This window comes from Plecotus auritus (genome assembly GCF_963455305.1).
Source record: "Plecotus auritus genome assembly, chromosome: X".
Lineage (NCBI taxonomy): Eukaryota > Metazoa > Chordata > Mammalia > Chiroptera > Vespertilionidae > Plecotus > Plecotus auritus.
This window is the reverse complement of record NC_137784.1, coordinates 8,693,311-8,719,398: the sequence shown is the minus strand read 5'-3', so window position 1 is coordinate 8,719,398 and position 26,088 is coordinate 8,693,311. Positions and strand designations below refer to the sequence as shown.

General features: G+C 39.3%; 1 protein-coding gene across 1 annotated transcript in view; it reads left to right on the top strand.

Annotated features, from left to right (window-relative positions):
* Window positions 1-6,718: 6,718 nt before the first annotated feature.
* CLTRN (collectrin, amino acid transport regulator) overlaps window positions 6,719-26,088 on the top strand; it is a 31,930-nt gene continuing 12,560 nt past the window's right edge. Inside the window, exons 1-4 of the mRNA XM_080653915.1 lie at window positions 6,719-6,880; window positions 7,185-7,243; window positions 11,182-11,267; window positions 21,786-21,899. Coding sequence (XP_080510041.1) covers window positions 6,823-6,880; window positions 7,185-7,243; window positions 11,182-11,267; window positions 21,786-21,899 — 317 coding nt within the window. The 5' untranslated portion in view covers window positions 6,719-6,822. The remainder of the gene's footprint in view (window positions 6,881-7,184; window positions 7,244-11,181; window positions 11,268-21,785; window positions 21,900-26,088) is intronic.

The window sequence follows — 26,088 nt, the reverse complement described above, 5'->3', positions numbered from 1 at the left end:
TACAACACTGAGGAGCAGTGGAATGCAGGGAACTGCAATACTGTCCAGACTGGGAAACAGGCGTGCCAAACAGAACAATAGAGGAAGTGGATGACCTTCACTACTGCACATTTTATTTTTTTTATTTTTCATCTTTTACTTAAGAAACTAATTTTTTTCTTTTTTCCTCACTTGATTTTACCTTTTTAATTATTACATTTTTATTTTCAATCAGTATTATTATTACTACTATTTTACCTTTTTTTTTTAAAAAAAAGTGTCATTTTATTTTCTCTTTATTTGACATTGAGATTAGTGTTCTACATTCTATTTTCATCTTTCCTTTAGCATCATTCTACTCTATCTCAACTCTACCTTTATGCCATCACTCTTTTCCTAACTTTTGCCCTTTTGTTGTCCTGTTTCTCTTACCCTTTTCCTGCTTTAGATTTTCCCTATTCTTTCTTTTTACCCCCTGTTAAAATTTCACCCTACTTATATATCTCATTTCCAATCCCCTGCTCTGAGTTCATACACACCTCTCTCTTCTCTGTCTTTACTATCCAACAAATTGTTTTTCTCTCTGTCTTTTTCTTGTTGTTTGCTTGAATGTTGATTATATTGATTTTTTAATGCTTGTTTGTGAAATTGTTTTGCTTATTCTTTGATTTTTTTGTTTGCTTTGTTTTTGTTTGTTTTTTGCATCTGTTTTTCCTCACCTTGCTTGATATTAGTTGTTTGTTGTACTTTGTATTCATCTCCAAGTCCTTGTTGCTGGCATTTGCTGGGATTAGTGGCTGTTCTATTGGAGTTTTCTCCCCATATATATAGTTTGTTCTCCTTTTCTTTCATATCCTCTTTCTTTTCCCTCTTACTTTTTTTTTCCTTTTCCCAATTTCATTTTGGCACTCCTTTCTTTTTTTTTTCTCTTCTTCTTTCTCTCCTATCCCCTAATTTGCCTTTCTCTGGTGGTCACCTTTATATGGGGTTATTAATATCATGAATACATTTCTGTTCAGTGCCTTGTGTGTTGTACCTGGTTGTGTTGTATTTTGTGCCTATAAATCAACACAGGAGAGAGAGAATTACATAACCAGACACCCGGAGAAGAGAGACCATGGGGAGACAAAGAAACAGCCTGCATATGAAAGAAAAGCAGGCATCACCAGAAAAGGAAGTAAATGAAATGGAGCCAAGCAACCTGCCAGAGAAAGAATTCAGAGAAATGGTCATAAGGTGGCTGAAAAGAATGGAAGACAAATTTGATAATATGTGTAAGAACCAAGAGGAAATGAAGAAGAACAAAGAAGAAATGAGAAATGACATCACTGCTGTAAAGAACTCAATAGAAAGCATCAAGAGTAGAATAGAAGAAGCAGAGGACTGCATCAGTGAGCTAGAAAACAAGGTAGGAAAAAATACCCAAGTAGAGCAGGTTCTAGAAAAAAATTAAAAAGCAGGAGGAGAGCCTAAGGGAACTTTGGGACAACACGAAACAAAACAACATCTGCATAATAGGAGAGGAAACTGAGCAAGGAATAGAAAACCTGTTTGAAGAAATAATGACAGAAAACTTCCCTGACATAGGGAAGAAAAAACCCACACAAATCCAAGAAGCTCACAGAGTCCCAAGCAAAATGAACCCCAAAAGACCGATGCCAAGGAACATTATAATTGAATTGGCAAACAACAACAACAGAGTAAGAATCTTAAAAGCAGCCAGAGAGAGACAGAAAGTTACCTACAAAGGAACCCCCATCAGACTAGCAACTGATTTCTCAACAGAAACTCATCAGGCCAGAAGGGAATGGAATGAAATATACAAAGTCATGCAAAGGAAGGGTCTGAATCCAAGAATACTGTACCCAGCAAGGCTATCAATCAAAATTGAAGGTGAAATCAGGAGCTTCACAGACAAAAAGGACTAAGGGAATTTATTACCACCAATCCAGCAATGCAAGAAATGCTAAAGGGTCTGCTGTATAAAAAAAAAAAAAAAAAAAGAGAAATAGGAAGCAAAGAAGGAACACAGGGGTAAAGAATAAAAATGACGACAAATAAGTACCTATCAATAAAACTTTAAATGTAAATGGATTTAATGCCCCAATCAAAAGACATAGGGTAACGGATTGGATAAAAAAACAGGACACATATACCTGCCATCTACAAGAAACCCACCTCAGAAAAAAAGATGCACACAGACTGAGGGTGAAGGGATGGAAAAAGGTTTTTCAGGCGAATGGAAATGAAAAAAAAGCTGAGGTAGCAATACTTATATCTGACAAATTAGATCTCAAAGTGAAGGACATAACAAGAGATAAGGAAGGCCACTTCTTAATACTAAAGGGAGCAATCTAACAAGAAGAAATAACTCTGGCAAACATATACGCACCCAATATAGGAGCACCCAAATACATATAAAAACTCCTGGAGGATATCAAAGGGGAGATTGACTGCAATACAATCATAGTAGGAGACTTTAATACCCCACTATCACCATTGGACAAATCCTCTAAACAAAAACTCAGCAAAGAAAAATCAATCCTAAATGACTCACTAGACCAGATGGAATTAATTGACATCTTCAGAACATTTCACCCCAAAGCCACAGAATATACATTCTTCTCTAGTGCACATGGGTCATTTTCAAAGATAGACCATATGTTGGGTCATAGGCAAAATCTCTTCAAATTTAAGAAGATAGAAATGATATCAAGCATCTTCTCAGATCACAGTGGCATAAAACTGGAAATAAACTACAATAAAAACAAACCAAAAAAATCAAACACATGGAGACTAAACAGCATGCTATTAAACAATGACTGGGTTACCAGAGAGATCAAGGAAGAAATAAAAAACATCATGGCAACAAATGACAATGAAAACACAACAATCCAAAATCTATGGGACACAGCGAAAGCAGTCTTGAGAGGGAAGTTCATAGCTCTACAAGCCTACTGCAAAAAACAAGAAACAACGGTAATAAATTACCTAACCCTACAACTCAAAGAGTTAGATAGCAACAAGAACAGCCCAGTGTAAGCAGAAGGAAGGAAATAATAAAGATCGGAGCGGAGATACACGACATTGAGACCAAAAAAACAATACAAAAGATCAACAAAACTAAGAGCTGGTTCTTTGAAAGGATAAACAAGTTTGATGAACCTCTAGCCAGGCTCACCAAGAAGCAAAGAGAGAGAACCCAAATAACCAAAATCAGAAATGAAAGAGGTGAAGTAACAACAGACCCCACCAAAATACAAAGGATTGTTAAAAAATACTATGAACAGCTCTATTCCAACAAACTGGACAACCTGGAGGAAATGGACATATTCCTAGAAAAATATAACCTTCCAAAACTCAATCAGGAAGAATCTAAACATCTCAATAGGCCAATAACTATGGGAGAAATTGAAGCAGTCATCAAAAAGCTTCCAGCAAACAAAAGCCTGGGGCCAGACGGCTTCACTGGGGAGTTTTGCCAAACATTCAAGGAAGAACTAAAACCTATCCTCCTCAGACTATTCCAAAAAATCCAAGAGGAAGGAACACTTCCAAGCTCATTCTATGAAGCCAGCATCACCCTAATACCAAAACCAGATAAAGGCAACACAATGAAAGAGAATTACAGGCCAATATCCCTCATGAACATAAATGCCAAAATCCTCAACAAAATTCTAGCAAAACGGATCCAGCACTACATTAGAAAGATCACACACCATGACCAAGTAGGATTTATCCCAGGAATGCAAGGATGGTACAATATCTGCAAATCAATAAACGTGATACATCACATAAACTAATTGAGAGATAAAAATCACATAGTCATATCAATTGATGCAGAAAAAGCATTTGACAAAATCCAACACCCTTTCTTGATAAAAACTCTTAACAAGGTGGGAATAGAACGATCATAACTCAACATAATAAATGCTATATATGATAAACCCACAGCTAACATCATACTCAATGGGCAAAAACTAAAACCATTTCCCCTAAGAACTGGAACAAGACGGATGCCCACTCTCACCACTCCTGTTCGACATAGTACTGGAAGTATTAGCCATGCAATTAGACAAGAAGAAGAAATAAAAAGCATCCAAATTGGAAAAGAAGAAGTAAAGCTGTCCTTATTTGCAGATGACATGATATTGTACATAAAAACCCTGAAAGACTCCATAAAAAATTAATAAACTTAATAAATGAATTTGGCAATGTAGCAGGATACAAAATTAACGCCAAGAAATCTATGGCATTTCTATACACCAATAGTGAACTTACAGAAAGAGAGACTAAAAAAGCAATCCCATTTACTATCACACCAAAAAAGTTAAGATACCTAGGAATAAACTTAACTAAGGAGGTAAAAGACCTATACGTGGAAAACTACAGGATACTGAAAAAAGAGATAGAGGAAGACGTAAACAGATGGAAGAACAAACCATGTTCATGGATTGGTAGAATCAACATCATTAAAATGTCCATACCACCCAAAGCAATCTATAGATTCAGTGCACTCCCCATTAAAATACCAACGGCATATTTCACAGACCTAGGAAGAACTCTCCAAAAATTCATCTGGAATTAAAAAAAGACCCCGAATAGCCACAGCAATCCTGAGAAAGAAGAACAAAGTAGGAGGGATCTCAATACCAGATTTCAAGCTGTATTACAAAGCCACTGTTCTCAAAACTGCCTGGTAATGGCACAAGAATAGACATATAGATCACTGGCATAGAATAGAGAACCCAGAAATCGACCCAAACCACTATGCTCAATTAATATTTGACAAAGGAGCATGAACATACAATGGAGTCAAGACAGTCTCTTCAATAAATGGTGTTGGGAATATTGAACAGATACATGCAAAAAAATGAAACTAGACCACCAACTTACACCATACACAAAAATAAACTCACAATGGATCAAGGAGTTAAACATACAATGAGAAACCATAAAAATACTAGAGGAATCCACAGGCAGAAATTCTCTGACATATGCCAAAGCAATTTCTTCACTGTTACTGCTCCTAGGGCAATGGAAACTAAAGAGAAAATAAACAAATGGGACTACATCAAAATAAAAAGCTTTTGCACAGCAAAGGAGACCATCAATAAAACAACAAGAAAGCCCACTCCATGGGAGAACATATTTGCCAATGATATCAACGATAAGGGTTTAATCTCCAACATTTACAGGGAACTCATGCAGCTTAACAAAAAGAAGATAATCAACCCAATCAAAAAATGGGCAACTGATCTAAATAGACACTTTTCAAAATAAGACAGAACGAAGGCCAAGAGACATATGAAAACATGCTCAAAGTCACTAATCATCAGAGAGATGCAAATCAGAACGACAATGCGGTACTATCCCACACCTGTCAGAATGGCTATTATCAACAAATCAACAAACGTCAAGTGCTGGCGAGAATGCGGAGAAAAAGGAACCCTCCTGCACTGCTGGTGGGAATGCAGACTGTTGCAGCCACTGTGGAGAATAGTATGGAGTTTCCTCAAAAAACTAAAAATGGAACTCCCGTTTGACCCAGTGATCCCACTTCTAGGAATATATCCTAAGAAACTAGAAACATGAATCAGAAAGGATATATTCACCCCTATGTTCATAGCAGCACAATTCACCATAGCTAAGATTTGGAAACAGCCTAAATGCCCATCAGTGGATGAGTGGATTAAAAAACTGTGGTACATCTACACAGTGGAATACTATGCTGCAGTAAAAAAAAAGGAGTTCTTACCATTTGCAACAACATGGATGGAGGTAGAGAGTATTATGCTAAGTGAAATAAGCCAGGCAGAGAAAGATAAATATCACATGATCTCACTCATTTGTGGAATATAATGAACAACATAGACTGATGAACAAAAATAGATTCAGAGACAGAGAAACATCAATCAGAACGTCAAACCTCAGGGAAGGTAGGGGAGGGTAGTGGTAAGTGGGAGAGATCAACCAAAGGACTTATATGCATGCATGTAAGCCTAATCAATGGACACAGGTAACAGGGAGGTGGGGGCATGAATGGGAGGTGGGGGTAATGGGGGAATAAGGACACATTTGTAATACCTTAACCAATAAAGAAATTAAAAAAAAAAGAATTCCTTTCACAGCAGCACCAGCCCCATTTCAAGTGCTCAACTGTCACCCATGTCTACTGGCTACCGCTTTGTGAGGGCAGCTATAGAGCATTTCCATCACCACATTGTTCCATTGGACAACACTGCTCTATGTCATCAGCTGTGATTTTGCACAGCTGCCACACCTTCAGGCTGACCAAAATCATTCCCTTTGAATTGGAAGCTGGGCCAGGATGTTTACCTGCAGAAGTGTGAGTCCGGTGAGGCCCTTCTTGCAAGGCCTTTGTTCACCAGAGATAGAAAGGGGTGATATTAGCTTCCCAAATTAAGATAGCTTATCTGTCAGCCAGATAGATACTTCAGGCCTGAAAAGATGGGAAGTTCATACCAGGAAAAACCTCCAGAGAGGACTCAGTTCTTTCCTTCTTGTGCTTAACCAGACAACAAAGGGGCAGGGGGAGAATTCTGACTTTGAGTCAGCAGGGGAAACATTCTTTCAAGCTAGAGTTTGCAAAGCACAGCTAACCTGTTTTCCAAACAGGCTTTTGTAAATAACTGACAGGAGATGGGCTGCTTCTGTCAAAGTATTAACCCAAGTGATGGGGATTAATCATTAAACCTTCTAGCTGGTGGCTTGCTTGTTTCTCTGTTATTCTAATCCCGGTCACAGAATGGCTAAAGCAGATTTAAGTGGAGGGTGGATTATTTTTCCCTTGGTTTGTCTTGTGTTTTCCTCTCTGAAAGAATGTTGTGGCTGCTCTTTTTTCTGGTGACTGCTATTCATGGTGAACTCTGTCAACCAGGTATGTAGCCCTGAAACTTAAAAATAGATGAATAGTTTATAATGTTTGATAAGTCTTTGATCGAAAGACCACTTTATTTTTCAAAATCTGTAGACATGTTGTGGCTTGAAAGTTGAGCTGTTTTATGAGTTTGAAAGAAAAATTTAAACCATCTGAGGTGATTACAGTTAAACTTTCAGGAATTTGGAGAGCAGTTTATTTGCATTTCTGTGTTCTGTTGATTTGATTTTCATTAGATATTAGGATTTGTTAGGCTCAGTTTGGGCAGATTTTATCATATACTGCTCTTTTTTCTTTCTGGCAGATGCAGAAAATGCTTTTAAAGTGAGACTTAGTATCAGAACAGCTCTGGGAGATAAAGCAGTAAGTGGAGAACCTGCGTGTTCATTTTAAATTTTGTTTGCTAATAACATTGTGCTTTCTCTAATAATGAGCCTCTTTACCTGGTTATTTTAAAGTTGTATAGATTGTTTCTAAAGACCTCAAATCCAGTATCTTCTTAAAAATGAAAATATTATAGTAAAATAGAAATTGTTAATAAAATGACTTTGCCTAAAATACTTTATCTACAGTTTATGCTAGAAAGTATGTGAAGGTTTGTATTATACAAAACAATTTTGTACCCTTGAACATTTCAACCCAGCATAGTGCAGCAAAGCGGCCTGAATCTGGCAGTTGGGTCTTGGTTGGGTTCTGTGCTTCACTATTGTGGTCATTTGAATGTTATTAGCCTCAGTTTTGTAGACATTGAAAAGAGGTCATATTTCATCCGCATAATAGTTTTCGTAGCACAAAATTTTCACATTCTAACATGAAGTTTCTTTAATTCTTCCTAAATATCAAAATGATAACATGAAATGTATTGTTATAAAATTGAAATTTAATAATCATGGTGCTCATGTAGTTATAGGAACAGTAAAGAGTATCGAATTAACAAGATGGTATTTTGTAATTTTAGTTTCAGTTTTCCAGTATGGTCTGTGAAAATTTCCCCCAAGAGAAGATATTAAGATGCTTAGGCTATAAACAGTAGAGAACAGCTAAGGAAACTTAGAGGTATTCTGTTTAGAGGCTATGTTTTATTTTATTCACTCAATGAGGAATCATTATGGCAGCCAACATTTATTGAGAACCTAGTTTACTTTCTAGGTGGGCCCCTTCTTGAGCACTTTGCTCACATCAGCTCATTTAGCTGTCACAATAACCCTTTGAAGAATGTGGTACAGGTATTCCTATTCTCATCAAATGGATGAGAGGTGCAAAGAAATTAAGTGACCTGCTCAAGATCTCAAGTCAGCAGGTAACAGAGGTAAGATGGAACCCAGACAAGTCTTGCTGCAGGATCCACTCTCTCTCCCAGTGCTATACACTGTTTATCCCAGGATCCTCTGAGAGCAGGCACCATGCTGGGTTCTAGGGATACAGAGCAGCTAAAATCAGGCTTGTCCCTATCCTTGTGGAATTATAGTAGTTGGAGAATTGGTTGTCCATTAAATGGTCAGTGAACCAAATGCAAATGTGCATTCTGGACAAATATTATAGGAAGTAGAAGTACAAGTGGGTTTTGGCTTCTGCAGGGGCCTCAATACCTGACGTTTGCTGTGAGGTCTGAAGCATGAGTAGAAGTGACCTAAGGGATAAAAGAAAAAGGGGCAGAGGAAACAGCATGTGCAAAGGATTCTTCATGAAGGAACTTGATGAGAGTGAGGGGTAGAAGGAAGACTGAGTTGTCTGGAACTGGAGCAGTGAGGAGGAGCGTGGCACATGATGAGCTTAGAGAGAAAGGAGGAGTCAGGCCAAAGAATATGTGGACAATGTTCGGGAGTTTTGATATTATCTTTAATGTCATGGTAGAATTTGTGTTTGGAAGACAGTTTAACAACAGTGTGGAAGACAGATTGGAGGGTAGTAGAGTAGAAAGGTGGCACCAATTAGGAGGTGATAGGCATAGTGGAGGTGGGAGGTGATGTTCATTTGAAATACAGTGTGTTGGTGGAGAGAATAGGGAAGGGATTCGAGAGCCATAGGGATGGTATGACAAGGAAGGGATAAGGAGGAGTCAAGAATGAAGCTTTTGTTTCTAATTATGCAACTGCATGGGTGATGTCCTATTTATGAGTTAGGCAACCAAGTAAAGACAATAACAGACTTTAATTTTGAACTTGTTGTGTTTGAGCTATTATTGATAAACAGGCAAGGACAGAGCTGGCTTGAGATATACATTCCTGAGTCATTTGCTCTAAGATGAAAATGGAAAGCTGGAGTAAATGACAATGCCCAGGGGAAAAGTACAGAGGTCCAACAGGAGAGAGAGCTTTGAGTTTCTCTAAAACTTGAAGTCCTTGTAGAAGACAGTGAATCTGCAAAGGGGGCAAGAGGAAAACTAAGAAACTCTTGTATCACAGTTGGGAAGAGAGTGCTTCAAGATGAAGAGAGTTTTCAAGAGTGGCAAATGCTGTTGAGAGGCCAAGCAAGATGAGAATGAAGAATGCTCATTGTGTTAAACAATGTGGAGATAACTGGTAACTTTAGAGAGAGCTGTGTTTTTAGAATGGCAGAACTGGAAGGCAGATAATGAAGAGGTTTAAGAAGAAGTGGTCATTGAACATATAATGAGAGAAGTATGGACAACTCCTTCAAGTATTTTGGCTGTGAAGGACCGAGAGAGACATAAGTAGGTGGAAAAAGGAAGACTGAGTAAAGTGATTTGGTTTTGCTGTTGTTTTAATGGGAAAGACTTGAGTGTGGTTAAAAGTCAAATGATAGGCCCAAGTCAGCATTGAACGACAGGAGAGGGGAAACTGATATTGTTTAGAGCCTGAGAAGGGCAGAAAGGAAGTGTTCCTAATAGAGGTGGGTGGGACAGCCATGGACAGGAGGAGAAACACCACATCTATCCCTTGAGAGAAGGATATGAATAGAATGTGTGTCTATGGAGGAAGTTTTGTATTTGGTGACAGGAGGTTGGGGGAGTTTAAATTGTAACTTGAGATGTATCTTTACATTATGAAGCAAGAGCATCTAGTGAGATGTGAGGGATAGCACTGAGATTTGTGGGGCCTGAAGAGGGCTTGGAATAGTCATTGTGAACCATGAGAGAAAGAAAACTGATGGGGAAACCTAAGGCAATGTGGGAGTAGGTCACCATGAATTTAGAGTAACCAACAAACCTCGTTTTATGATTTTCTCCAGTAATACTTGATTACTCACTATAATATGAGGTAGGCTACATTAGTTTCCTTGTGCTGCTGTAACAAAGACTGGGTCACTTAAACACAGCAGTTTATTTTCTTTCAGTTCTGGAGGCGAGAAATCCAAGATAAGATGTCATTAGGGTTGGTTCCTTCTGAGTTCCATGAGGGATGGAGTCATTCCAGGCCTCTCTTCTTAGCTTGTAGGTGGTTGTCTTCTCCCTGTATCTTCACATGTCTTCTTTCAGTGTGTTTGTGTGTATCCAAATTTCCTCTTCTTGTAAGTACACCAGTCATATTGGATTAGGGCCTACCTTATTGATCTAATTTTAACCTAATCACCTTCATAAAGTCACCATCTCCAAATATGATTACATTCTGAGGTACTAGGATAGGACATAAAAATTAATGTTTCTTTGGGGGTGGCGGCCTAATTCAGCCCATAACATGTACATACACTCAGGTTTCAAGCTAAGAAAATTTGTACTGATGTTTATAAAGGAAGGAAGCTGAGAGGGGGAATCGGGTTCTGTGGGAAAGAAGAAAGGGAGGAAGGGAACTGACTGTATTTGTCCATTATGAGATGTCCAAATGTCCTATTTATTGGCTATTAATACTACAAATCTGAAGAAGATAATGCAATGGAAAACATGCCACACTTGGAATCATAGAATGTACAAGAAATTCTATCCTGAACATTATGGTGATATAATCTATCATAGTTTCCAGTTTTTAGTATCTAAGAAAGATGGGGCGGGGGGGGGGGGTACCATTGTGGCCACAATTAGAATCCAGTGCACCATTTTTGTTGTCGTTAATCCTCACCTGAGGATATTTTTCCCATTGCTTTTCAGAGAGAGTGGAAGGGAGAGAGAGAGGGAAGGAGGGAGGGAGAGAAACGTCCATGTGATGTGAGAGAGACACATTGATTGGTTGTCTCCCGCACACGCCCTGACTCGGGGTGGGGAGTGAACCCCCTACCCAGTCATATGCCCTTGACTGGGAATCGAACCCAGTCTAACCACTTAGCAACACAGGCCAGGGCAATCCAGTGCACTGTTTTTTATCTCATGCCTCTTCGCTTTTCATTTCTGTTTTACTTCTCTTCAGTATGCCTGGGATACAAATGAAGAATATCTCTTCAAAGCGATGGTGGCTTTCTCCATGAGGAAAGTTCCCAACAGAGAAACAACAGAGTAAGTAAACAGTGAAAAATCTTAATTGATAACTTGCAGTATTATTTGAGACTAGAAGCCTGATGCACGAAGATTCCTGCAAGAATGGGCCTTCCTTCCCCTGGCTGCTGGCACTGCCTTCACTCTGGCCAGAGCCGCCTTTCCCCTCTGGCCCTGAGCAGCCTTTCCTCCTTCCCACGCTGCCCAGAGGCCTTGAGCGGCTGGGGTGGTGCTGAACGCCTGTGTCGTCACTGTTTGGCACCTGTGTATGCAAATTAACCCGCCATCTTTGTTGGGTTAATTTGCATACTCTCTCCTGATTGGCTGGTGGGCATCATGAAGGTACAGTCAATTAGCATGTTACTCTTTTATTAGGTATATAGTGTAATAATTTAAAGCTTGATTTTGAAAAAAAAATTATTAATCTCATTTTAAGGGAACCACATTTTTGTTTAACTTTTACAAAAGCTTTCTGCATTTCTGTTGTATACATATTTCTCTTGCTAATGAATAGATAGAGAGTATAGATAAGAACTCTACTCCCATTGTATTCGGCTTCTGTAACAAAATACCACAGACTGGGTGGCTTAAACAACAGAAGTTCATTCCTCACAGTTCTGGAGGTTGGAAAGTCCAAATTTAAGGTGCTTCCAAGGTAGGTTTCATTCTGAGGGCTCTTCTTTTGGCTTGCAGGTGCCACCAGATCATTGTGTGCTCATGTGACCTCTTCAATAAAGTGGAAGTGGAAGGGGAAAGAGTGAGCACTCTGGTATTTTTTCTTATGAGGACACTAATCCTATATTATTAGGGCTCCACCTGTGACCTAATTTAGCCATAATAACCTCCTATAGGCCCTATCTCCAAATACAGTTATATTTGGGGTTTGGGCTTTAATATATGAATTTGGAGGGAGGGGGACAAATAAATCCATAGTACTCATTTTGAAAATAACTTAAATATGTATAGGTTTGCTGGTATCTATCATAGTACCTTGTTTATTTTCTTAAAGGCTTTAGTACAATTTTAATAGTTTTACTTTTTTATCTATTCATCCAGAGGAATTTTTTTTTTTTAAATATATTTTATTGATATTTTACAGAGAGGAAGGGAGAGAGATAGAGAGTTAGAAACATCGATGAGAGAGAAACATCGATCAGCTGCCTCCTGCACACCTCCTACAGGGGATGTGCCCGCAACCAAGGTACATGCCCTTGACCGGAATCGAACCCGGGACCTTTCAGTCCGCAGGCCGACGCTCTATCCACTGAGCCAAACCGGTTTTGGCTCATCCAGAGGAATTTTCTCTAGTTATGATGTTTCCTGCCATCTCTATCTGTGATTAAGGTAGCATTCCTGGTTTCTCTCTCCTCTGTCCCTCATTCTTCCCCTTGAGAGGTAAAATGAATGATCTGATTGGTGAGCTGCAAGGAGAAATTGGGCTTGGGTTCTCTTCTCCTTCAGAGCCTTCCTGCCCTCAGGCTGCAGCCATTTGCTGCTCCCTACAGTAAGTACAGAATCTGGCCCTGCCTGGGCAGGCACACACCTGGAAGGCTGTGTATGCTGGTTACAGCTAAGCACTGTTTAGGTTGGTAGGTTCAGATCATAAGTTGTTGAATATCTTGTATACCCAGTGTGTGGTGATACCTGCCTCAGTTCAGTTCTACATGGGACACTGTAGAGCAGTGGTTCTCAACCTTTCTAATGCCGCGACCCTTTAATACAGTTCCTCACGTTGTGGTGACCCCCAACCGTAAAATTATTTTCGTTGCTACCTCATAACTGTAATTTTGCTACTGTTATGAATTGTAATGTAAATATCTGTGTTTTCTGATGGTCTTCGGTTCTACAGCAGTGGTTCTCAACCTGTGGGTCATGACAGGTTGAGAACTGCTAGCAGGGTCGCCTAAGACCACCGGAAAACACAGATATTTACATTACGATTCATAACAGTAGCAAAATTACAGTTATGAGGTAGCAACGAAAATAATTTTATGGTTGGGGGTCACCACAACGTGAGGAACTGTATTAAAGGGTCACGGCATTAGGAAGGTTGAGAACTACTGCTGTAGAGGAATTGATTTCATTTCAGAATTTTTTTTTAAATTAGGAAGGAAATTGGTCTGCTGATTAAAGTTACATCCTCCAACCCAGCCTTTTATTTTGGTCTCCTATCTGCTTCATTCTTTTGTCTTAATTTTATAATGCTGCAGAAGCTGGTAAAGAGGATTGCTATTTATTGGTCTCCCTCAAACCCACACAATATATGATGAATGGGCTATAAATATAAGGAAATCAAGTAGGATTGGAATTTGGGGGAGCAAATTAAACATGTGACCCATGTATTTTTGTGTACACACACACATACACTGAGTGGCCAGATTATTATGATCTCTGAACGCATAATAATCTGGCCACTCAATGTATATCCTATATAATAAAAAGCTAATATGCAAATTGTCCCCTTGACCAGGAGTTCGACCAGCAGGCAGGCTGCCAACTGCCCATGTCCCCTCCCCCTGGCCAGGCTGGCCAGACTCCACCCATGCACAAATTCATGCACCGGGCCTCTAATATATGTAGCTATAGATATAGATATAGATATAGATATAGATATAGATATAGATACACACACACACACACACACACACACACACACACACACATACTGAGTGGCCAGATTATTATGTGTTCAGAGATCGTAATAATCTGGCCACTCAGTGTATATGCATATATATTTAAAAATAGGTAATATTTTCACGTGATTCAAAAAATTAAAAGAATGAAGTCTATAGTAAAACAAAATTATGCCCTAAGTGAGCTCTACTCCTATTTTATAGATGTTTAGAAAAAATATATTTGCTGTTACTTGATGCCTTGAACCTTTAGTACTCTTTCCACAATTATTTATAATTACTTTTTCCAACAAAAATTAGATAATAGCATCACAAAAAAATTCAAAAGAAAAAACATAAGAAAAAAAGCTATTGGTCATCTCACAATACTAATCCCTTAACTAGTCTCTTTTTATTTTCTAATCCTTCTTATTCAGCAGGTTTTATATGTTGCTGTGTTCATTTTACTATTATATCCTCTAAGTGCCTAAGTTTCATCTTGTAAATGTTAAGTGAGATGTTTCCATTCTTAGGAAAAGTTCATTTAAACATTTCAGATTAATTTTGAGGAATTCACTTTTGAAAAAAATTTTTTTTCCAGAACTCTGGGCATTGTAGGAGTCTGGGAATATCTGACCTGGATTAATTGCAAAAATATGTTTTCCTTGGAATTGGGTGCAGAAGATATATAAAGGGTTTTGTTGACAGAATCAGTTGAAAAAAATAAAAAGTGAAAGCTAGATCAGGGTCAGCAAACTTTTTTCTGTCAAGGCTCAGGCTGTGAGTCCCAGCAATACTGCTGTTGGGGCTGAGTGACAAGTCTGCCTCATGAATTAGGATGTGTTTAAAGTGCAATTCAAAGTGCTGCTCCGAATTCTACATGGCCTGCCATAAAGGAGGCTTCATCTTTACACAAACGCTTCCCCTGCGGGAAAGGGCACCACAGAATACTAGGTGGGCTTGAAGATAACTTTGCAGAGAAGTGGCCATATCTCATGTGGTAGGTGCATGGAAGACACACTTGGCAGCTGGCTCAGGTTTGAAGTCTTTTGCCTTGCCGGGCCGGTGTGGTTTAGTGGTTGATTGTTGACCCATGAACATGGAGATCATGGTTTGATTCTGGTTAGGGCAGATGCGGGTTTCTGGCTCAATCCTCAGTAGGGGGCGTGCCAGAGACAGCCGATCAATGATTCTCTCTCATCATTGATGTTTCTATCTCTCCCCCCTCCCTTCCTCTCTCTCTAAAATAAATAAAAAACATATTTAAAAAGAAATAAAGTATTCTGCCTTTCGGAGGTCTTTTGGTGCCAGTGTGAGACAGAGTGAATTCTGGAGGGTGGAAATATCCCTTTCTGAGATGGCTTCAGGAATTCAAATCTTGAACATTTGCTGTCTATTGTTTCATCCACCCCATTATTGCTTATTCTATGAATATTACAGAAAACTCAAAGATACTGAGATATACTGAATTGAAAATGTAAAGAGTAACTCACTAAAGATAGTCAAGAAATAAACAGAATAACGAATACTCTCATTTTCATCCCACTTTTTGCCTGGTCCTTACTATAGTATCTCTTCTATCAGCTTAATTACCTCCAGTGACAGAGAGCTCAGTATCTCCTGAGGATGTCCTGGCATATTGGGAAACCCACAGCTGGCATATTCTTGATCCAGTATAACATTGACTGACAATGAAAGGGAATGTCCTTTCTAAAGGGAGGCCCTGGCTGCACGCATGCAGGAAGTGCTGGAGAGCTGAATCGCTCCAGTCCCCATCAGCCCAAGCAGGCAGTGGGAGAGAAGGCTGGGGATTCAGAGAGGCAGAGGGTGTGAGCCTACAGAGAGGCTGTGGCATTTCCACTCTTTTCCCCATAGCACTCTGGCGGGACTGAGTTCTAATGTGTATACACCTGCAGCCAGGTGGGGTGCTCACAGCTGGGCCCATGCTGAGTTGGTGCCCATGCCGCACCAGTGACTGTTCAGAGTGATCGCCTTGCTTGTTTCCCTGCCAGCCTCCAGTCAGGTGGAGAGTTGCTCACAGAGAGTACAGTTGTCTGGTTGTATGTGAGGGGAGAGACTTTTTAATAGCCAGAAGTGACAGGAAAGCTACCCAACTGCTCCAAATGCCTTCAAGAAGCAAGAGCTGACAGAGCACCAAAGGCAATGGTGAGGGGAACATGGACCTCTTTTTTTATTGTGGTCTACTGAGGCCAGCCTGTTGAATTGCATTGCTGTGGTTGGATCCAGAGAATTAAATTAAGAATAGAAAGTGTAGTATGTGCTAGGCATTGATATTTAAATGATGGGTAAAACCAGGTTTCATACAGCTTAGGCCCCCACACCCAAGAAGCTGACTCTACCAGAAATTATAGGAGGACGGACTAAATATGATTCTTTTGGAATCATTACTAACACATGTTTTTTTTTAAAAAAAAATCCTTATTGTTGAAAGTATTACATATGCCCCCTTTTTTCTCCCACTTACCCCTTATAGCCCACCCCCATCCTACTGCTCATAGTATTTTCTTACAATCCTTGATATCAAGTGGTTTTCTCTTTTTTTGGATTTTCGTAATAGTAGAATGGAAGATGGATAGAAAAATCTAAATGATAGAAAGTTCTTATTTCATTATTCCAGGTTGCTTGAACTTTTGTTGGGACTTTGATTGAAGATGACAACCAGATGTTTTAAAGATTTTACAATAAGTTTAGGCCAGGTTTACTAAAATAGCTTCACAGGAACTTTGAAATGTTGAAAATCATTTCTATGGAAAATATAATCTAAATTTAAAATTTTACTCAAATACTGGCTTTTAAGATAACCTATCATTTTTAGCAAGAGAGGTAGAAGTCTAACTCAGGCATGACATTTTCTTTCTGAGTTAATGGTGTAGGGCACAAAATGGGTTTCCTCCTCTGCCTATTCAAGGAAAAGTCATGTGATCTAAAAAAGGAACAACGTGCTGTTGTATCCATGGTAAGGGGATTAACAGTCTTGTGCTTGTAAGACAGCATCCCAGCTCCTATTTAGTCCTTTTGATTTCCAGAAACAAGAGCCCGATTCTTAGACCCCTTGGATGCAGTTGGCCCTGTCTGGCGCCATTGATGAGAAATGGCAATGGAGCCAATTCTTGGAGAATCACCTTCAGTCCAGAGCTCCCCACACTTGAGGAAAGGCAGTGACTTTTTTGTTTGTTTAATGTCTTAGCCAGCCTTGGGCAAACTACGGCCCGCGGGCCGGATCCGGCTGTTCTATCCGGTTCTCTTGCTCTCCCCTCTGCTCCTTTACTTTGAATTTATATTAGTTTACACAAACACTCCATCCATGCTTTTGTTCCGGCCCTCCGGTCCAGTTTAAGAACCCATTGTGGCCCTTGAGTCAAAAAGTTTGCCCACCCCTGTCTTAGACTTACTATTCTTCATGGAAGTGTCATGCAGGAGGGATACTTAGTATTCTGTTGAAGAAGACCCTATGCAGCTAAAAGTATTGCCCCTTTTTTGGTAATATCAGTCTTGGGTAAATTATGGAAATAGTGCTTCCTAAGACCCTAGTACAGTGGGGGAGGGGTATCCTAATAAATACTCGATAAAATTTAATACACAACAGAACACATTTTTAAAATTTTGCATAAGTATTAAAAGCACCCTTATGCTGACAGATGCCATTATCTTGCATTTGAACACAGCTCTTCCTGATTTTCTAAGTACATGTGTATCTGTTATCGTTTTATCTATGAAGCAAGTAAGAACTATTATTAATCCATTGCCTTATTTCTTGTATATCGTTTTAATGTGCCCAGGGAACTTTAAAAATAACTGCTTTGCTCCTGTATTTGTATATGTGTTTGTATTTAATTTGAAAAAAGGTATATTTACAAGAGAGTTGCAGAGATAATGCAGAAAGATTCTGTGTCCCAATAGTCTTCAACCTGAGGGTATTTTGTTCCTCCACTGCTCCTGAGTATATTTGGAAATGTCTGGAGGCATTTTGTTTTTCACAATTTGATGTGTTCTTGGCATCTGGTGTGTAGAGCCTAGGCATGCTGCAAAAATCCTTCAAAAGAATAGACAACTTCTCACAAGTAAGAATTAGCCTAAAATGCAGTAGCACTGAGGGTCAGAATTTCTACTCTAGACCCTTCACCCATTTTCCTAATGTTATCTATATATATATAAATGGCTAACATGCAGTGTCCCCTCGGGAGTTTGACTGGCAGACCAGGAGTTTGATCGCTCACTATGATGTGTGCTGACCACCAGGGGGCGGCGCGGAATGAAGGAAGGCCCTGGCTGTCAGCTGGAAGGCCCTGATCGGCTCTGATCACTGGGCAGGCCTAGGGACCCTACCCATGCACGAATTTTGTGCACCAGGCCTTTAGTGTTAAATAATTATGATAAATATATCAAAATTAAGAAATTAACATTGGCTCTATGTTATAAAATTGTGGCATTTTTCAGATTTTCCCTTTTTTAGACTAATGTCCTGTTTCTGTTCTAGAATCTATTCCTCTTTAGGCTGATCCAATCTAACAGTTTCTCCATCTTCCCTTGTTTTTCATAACTTTGACATGTCTGAAGAGATTTATAAGTGTTTTTCACCTGGGTATAGTACTGATTCCAGCCATGTAGCATATCAAGGTTGCATATGGAAATGGGGTGTTGTTGGGTTATATCTATTCCTGGAGATTGTTGTGGAATTTAGAAGGTGGGGATGAGAGATAACCAATTTGGTACCCATGTCAGGACATTGCCACATAATGAGGAATTTCCTACTCAAAATGCCAGCAGTGTTCTCAATTGACACACTAAGATCTCAAGCCCTTTCTAGTCATGTAGAGTGAAAAGCCTAGTCTCCAGTCTAGCAAATGACAGGAAGTAATCTTCAAAAGAGAAGCGTCATTTGTTGAATTTCAGTCCAAGATTTTTTTGTATCTAACAGTAACTGTCTTCGTTGAAAATGTTGGATTTACTCTTTTCATCATCATTTTAATCTTTCAGAAATTTTTATTTCAAATGTTTTTACTTTATTTGCCAAGGTGCTGTATTAAAGCATGAGTTGGCACCCCAAAGAAACACTGAATAAATAACTTGAATTCATAGTAAGAGACAGTGTAGTTCCATGGTGAGGAGGACACAGGGAAGAACTGATGGAGTGCATGCATTCCTCTTCCTGTTTTATTTTTCTTACAGCACTTCTCCCACCTGGCAGTGTGTACATTTATTTACTTGGTTATCTTCTGTCTCCGCCCCTTTAGAAGTCAAGCTCCAAGGGAGAATACAGCTATTTTCTGCCTCTAAAGACAAATACCACAAAATTCATGTTTGAGCAGTATTTAAAGAGACTTTCGGTGGAAAGAAAATCATAGGCAAATGTTCAAATGACCACTTCTTTGGCTCCTGGCTTCCTCTCTTATGCCAGCAGTATTACTTGGTGTTTAATTTATATAAATGGCATGTGCTACATATAACATTACACCTCCCATCCTTTTCATTCAATAAATGTATTTTTGAGATTTGTCCTTTTATTTGTAAAAGTGTAGCTCTAGTTCAGTAGCTTTCCACTGGAGGTGATCTTTGTCCTTCAGGAGATATTTGGCAATGCCTGGAGACATTGTTGATTGTCACTAGTGGAGGTGGCCTAATGACAACTACTCGAGAGAGGCCAGGGTTGCTGCTAAACATCCTGCAATGCACAGCTCAGCTACCCAACACAGAATTATCCGGCTCAACAGTCCAGATGCCCTGGGCTCTTCTTTCCTTGAATCTGTGGACTCGCTTGATAGCACAGACCAGATTTCCGTGATCCATTCCCCTACTGATGGACACTGAGGTTGTTCCAGTTCTCAGCTCTGACAGAGTTTGACAGAGAACAGTCTCACTGATACCTCTCTCTCTGTAAGAGAACTGCTGGTAGCTGCACTCTGTTCTAGGAAACACTTCCAGAATGGCTGGACCCAAGGACACCCCCCACCTCCATGCACTGCCTGGGATTCCAATTTTCTGCATCTTTACCAGCATTTGTTGCTATCTTACTTTTTAATTTTTAGCAACCTGAAGGGCTTAAATGAGTAACTCATTTAAAAAAAATCTTTACATTGTCTGATTATTAATAAGGGCAAAACCATGAATAATTCACATGCTATAGCATTCTACAAAACTGGGGACAATACTTTTGCCAAGCATGCACTTAATTTTGTTCATCTCTCTGTATTTTGGACATGTTTTAAACACACCATTTTGGGAGAGCAGGTTAACAGTTTCTGCCAGTAGAGGGCACTGTCTCTCAGGGATTCTCCACTAGGTGACTCTCTCTCTCTCTCTCTCTCTCTCTGTCTCTGTGACACACACACACACACACACACACACACACACACACACACACACACACTCTCTCTCTCTCTCTCTCTCTCTCTCTCTCTCTCTCTCTCTCTCTCTCTCTCTCTCTCCTTCCAAGCCTCCGCATCCTGGAATATTTGGCAATGACATTTTCACAATGTGGGTATGCTGCTGGCACCTAGAGGTTAGAGACCGGGGACTCTGCTGAAACCCTGCAACACAGAGGACAGCACCCAGCAAGCAAGAGGGAATTATCTGGCCCCAAATGTTAACAGTGCCAAGCTGGAGAAACTGTGGTGTGGAAGAATCCTATTATATGAATCTTTGAAAGAAAGACTATGACAATCTCCAAGATAATAAAGATGCCTATACTTAATGTTTAAGATAAGAACAAACTTTTTAGTATGCACACTGGACAAGCAGGGGTGAGAAATGCCTTCCTCATCAGTATGTTCCTAGGAAAAGGCAGGAGGGGTGGGTGGGTGGGTGGATGGGTGGGGGTCTGGGGCTTGGCAGACCTGCCAGTGGGATGGTGGTAGGTGACCCGGTAGTATCCTTGACTCATGCAGGGGCAGAGTAGTACTCACCAGGGTAAAATAACTGTGGGTTTGAATTTTAGGAGTTGGTGGTGGCAGGGCCTCAAGTAATAGGACACCAGCATGACCACACGCTTCCAGTTCTCTCACAGTCTCCAGCCGTGACTGTGTGACCTGTGCTGGTGGTGTCCTTACATCAGGGTGGATGACAGACAGGAAAGGCTTAGGGAGGGTAGTGGCATTGTCTTTCGACCTGTTGCACCAGGAGCAGAGTCCCAGGCCTGGGCACAAAGGAGAGGATCACTCCGTTTCTCCATACGGCTTGAAGGCCAACGGCCTGTGCTCTAGGCTTGGCCTCCTTCTCTTTGCGTCTGGGTCTCAAACTAGAGTTGTCTGTCAAACTTCCTTTTTCCTTTCTTGCATTGGCTGAGAGGCCTCAGTACTGTCTTCTTGGCACAGGGGTCAAGGTGCCCTTGGGTGGGTGGATACATGTGTATGAATAGAGGGAAGCACATTTCCAATTTACAGTTAGAAAGCAGGTAACTGCAAAAACAGTGTTCAAAGGTTTATGGTAAACTGATCATAGCACTTTAGTTTGGAGGTCTGTTACTGGTCCAGCCCCAATACTGGAGTGGGAGAGGCACAAAAATAGTGGCCATTAGAGCAACTATTGGATCAAGAGTGGGCAGTGGATTTATCTGGATCCGAGAAGCTTCAGTGGTTCAGAGGCCCAGTGTTTGGAAGGCAGGGTGCTGCCAGCTAACAGGTGATGGAGAGTGAGGTCTCTGAAGCTCTCTACTAAATAATTCTTCTTGATTTTATTTTTTGGTAGAGTCCTTATTTAAGGAATGGTCCTCAAGTATATGATTTTGAAACAAAAGAAATTTCCTATGTAATTTTATTCTTAATAATACCTGTCTTCATAATGGTAGAAATTACTTTTCATTAATAGCTGAGACATCTCTTAAGATGGCAATAACACCAGAGTGGATAGTCCAATGAAATGTGGCATAATTTGCTTACAGTGTTTTTTTTTTTCTTCCCATCACCTGCAGAATTTCCCATGTCTTACTTTGCAATGTAACCCGGAGGGTGTCATTCTGGTTTGTGGTTACAGATCCTACGAAAAACTACACACTTCCTGCTGATGAGATACAGTCAGCCATAAGGTAATCACTGTGAAATATGCCTTCTACAAGTAAATCAACCTGTTGATTAATTCAACTCTTTTCATAGGCATTAAAGAAATTTATTTCTGCTTCACAATATTTATTTATTAAGATGTCAGAGATTTTATTTTGCTTGCTTGTATTAGAGATTATAGATCAGTGGTTCTCATTAAGGGGTACTTTTCCCTCCAAGAGACATTTGGCAATGTTGCCAGATATTTTTGCTATCACAGCACAGGGCAGAGGGAAGTTTGCCACCAGGCAAAAGTTAGGGATGCTGCTACACATCCTACTATGCCCAGGACAGTATCTCACAACAAAGAATTATTAGACCCCAAATGTCAATCATGCTGTGGTTGAGAGACCCTGGTTTAAATATTAGCTAAGAATGTTTAGTACTGTCTTTTTTTTTTTTTTTAAAGCAAGAACACCTTGTACAGAACTCTTGTGTGATGGTTCATCACATGAATTCTGGAGGCCAAATGTTTAGGTTGTTAATTCTGGTTTTGCTTCTTGCTAATTATTTGAATATAGACAAATTACTTATTCTCTTTTGCTTTCCTTTTTTCATTTATAAAACAAAAATAATATGGTACCCCTAGCTCAGATTTCTTGGGTCTCTAAGAACTTACCTTCCTTATTCAATGTACAGTCTTTATCTTTAAAAGATACCTTTTAATCTTATTTTGTAATTTTTCAATTACAGTTTACATTTAGTATTATTTCATATTGGTTTCAGGTGTACAGCATTTCAAGTTAGACAGTCATATACTTTACAAAGTGTTCCCCTCTATATTTCAAGTACATATCTGCTACCATACATAGTTATTACAATATTATTGACTATATTCCCTGTGCTTTACTTTGCATCCTCATGACTACTTTGTGACTACCAATTTGTAAAAGATACCTTTTTTAAAAAGAGATAAAATTAGGATTCATACAAATAAAAAGTAAATTCTATCAAATACTTTATTATTTCATTCATTAATGAGGAAACTAGTAAAATATTAAAACTAGTTCAAAGGAGACTTCAAGGAAACATGCACACATAGGAATCGAGGAATGGTGATATTCATTTAAAAAAAGATGCACCAGTTTATTTATCAAGTAGTCATCAATCATGTTCCACCAGACACAATTCACTTGATTTTCTGTGGACAGGAATCATTTACATTATGTTAGTTTTATATACAACTTACAGTTTTGCAAAATAACTCATAAACAATAAAAGGCAGAAATTGTCCAGAAAGGTGTTCTTGCCAGATACTCAGTGATATTTTTTACCCATTTCAAGATTTACAGTTTTCCTGACGGTTCCTCTCCTCCTCTCCTTGTGATCATAACAGACTTTGAAAAGGGAAATGTAATCTTTATTACATAGAAGCAGAAGGATGCAATTTGTTTTTATGTCAATTACTGTGCACACTTTATGTGTCAAAACTTCAGATCTCATGCATGATTGATGTTGGGCAAAGGTATATTGGAAGAAATAAACTATAGGGTATTCCAAAAATGCACATACAATTTAACAGCTGATAGCTCAATTGATGTTTCTTTCTTTTCAGATTTAACCCATTGGAATTAATAATTATTCAAAGTGTGTATACATTTTTTGGGACACCCTGTATTTTCCGAAAAAGAAAAATGAAACAAAGTAAATAACTCTCTTTACTATGGATTTATAGGTTACTAAGGTGTACATTATTGTCTTTACCAAGGAGAAATATCTAGTGAAAGAACTCATTTGCTTTCTGTAAAATATTAACATTTAAGATAATGAGCACATGATCAAATGCCAAAGGTTTTGTGTGAACAATCATCTATTTCCCTTGCTGAAGCAAAGTTATTGATGCCAGGGGTGGGGAACCTTTTATCTGCCAAGGGCCATTTGGATATTTATAACATTATCCGTAGGCCATAGAAAATGTTCAACTTAAAAAATTAGCCTGCTATACTTGGTCAAACATTTCATTAACTCACCACTAATGCTTTGGCAGGGCCAGACTAATGATTTCGAGGGCCTTATTTGGCCTGCGGGCCAGACGTTCCCCACTCCTGATCTATACCAGTGGGAAATGATTTAATTTGCTTTAAATGATGATTTGAACTAAATTGTTCCTACATTTTTGCTACTAAGAATACTGTTAAGATCCACCACTTAGGTAGTAAGAACTAGGAATATTGTATTAGTATTTCACGTGAAAAAGGACTTTTATTCAAGCCCTGTGATGTGGGAAGGCTGCAAGGAAAATGAAGGCACTGTGGTTAAACCAGGCCTCAGTTCATGTAAGGAGGAAGAGTGTTTAGGGTGAAGGTAGATATGTAGAAGAATATGTTCACAACAAAATGTTTGTTTCAAATAGCAGGAGAAGCTATTCAGGGGGTGAGAATGGCTAATGGAATGGAAATTTATGTCAGGGAATGGATAGGGCGCGACAGGATTGTATGAAAATAAAGGAAAATTTCAGGATGCTAAAAAAAAGAGCTAGAGGAAGACATGAACAAATGGAAGAACATACCATGTTCATGGGTTGGTAGAGTCAACATCATTAAAATGTCCATACCACCCAAAGCAATCTATAAATTCAATGCAATCCCCATTAAAATACCAATGGCATACTTCAAAGACCTAGAACAAATTCTCCAAAAATTCATGTGGAATAAAAAAAGACCCCAAATAGCTGCAGCAATCTTGAGAAAGAAGAACAATGTTGGAGGGATCACAATACCAGATATCAAGCTATACTACAAAGCCACTGTTCTCAAAACTGCCTGGTACTGGCACAAGAACAGACATATAGACCAATGGAACGGAACAGAGAACCCAGAAATCAACACAAGCCATTATGCTCAATTAATATTTGACAAAGGAGGCAAGAGCATACAATGGAGTCAAGACAGTCTTTTCAATAAATGGTGTTGGGAAAACTGGACAGATACATGCAAAAAATGACACTAGACCACCAGCTTACGCCATACACAAAAATAAACTCAAAATGGATAAAGGACTTAAATGTAAGATGGAAAACCATAAAAATCTTAGGAGAAGCCATAGGCAGCAAAATAGTAGACATTTGTTGTAGCAATATATTTACAGATACAGTTCCTAGGGCAATTAAAGAGAAAATAAAGAAATGGGAGTACATCAAAATAAAAAGCTTCTGCACAGCAAGAAACCATCAACAAAACAACAAGAAAGCCCACTGCATGGGAGAACATATTTGCCAATGTTATCTCCTATAAGGGTTTAATCTCCAACATTTACAGGGAACTCATACAACTTAATAAAAGGAAGATAAATGATCCAATCAAAAAATGGGCAAAGGACCTAAATAGACACTTTTCGAAAGAGGACATTCAGAAAGCCAAGAGACATATGAAAACATGCTCAAAGTCACTAGTCATCTGAGAGATGCAAATCAAAACAACAGTGAGGTACCATCTCACACCTGTCAGAATGGCTATCATCAACAAATCAATAAACGATTAAGTGCTGGAGAGGATGCGGAGAAAAAGGAACCCTCATGCACTGCTGGTGGGAATGCAGACTGGTGCAGCCACTATGGAAAACAGTATGGTGTTTCCTAAAAAAATTAAAAATGGAACTGCCATTTGACCCAGTAATACCACTTTTAGGAATATATCCCAAGAAATCAGAAAGGATATATGCACCCCTATGTTCATAGCAGCACAATTCACCATAGCTAAGATCTGGAAACAGCCTAAATATCCATCAGCAGATGAATGGATTAGAAAACTATGGTACATCTACACAATGGAATACTACGCTGCTGTAAAAAAGAAGGAATTCTTACCATTTGCAACAGCATGGATGAAACTGGAGAGCATTATGCTAAGTGAAATAAGCCAGTCAGTGAAAGAAAAATACCACATGATCTCACTCATTTATGCGTAATAAAGAATATTATAAACTGCTGAACAAAAATAGATACAGAGGCAGAGAAGCATAGAACAGACTGTCAAACTACAGTGGCAAGGCTGGGGAGGGTTGGGGGGGGGAGGTAAGAAATCAACTGAAGGACTTGTATGTATGCATATAAGCATAATCAATGGATGCAAGACACTTCGGGGCGGGGGGCGGGTGGTGAGGGCATGTGCTGGGGGATAGGGGAGGCCGGGGGAAGGTCAATGGGGGAAAAAAGGATACATATGTACTACTATATGT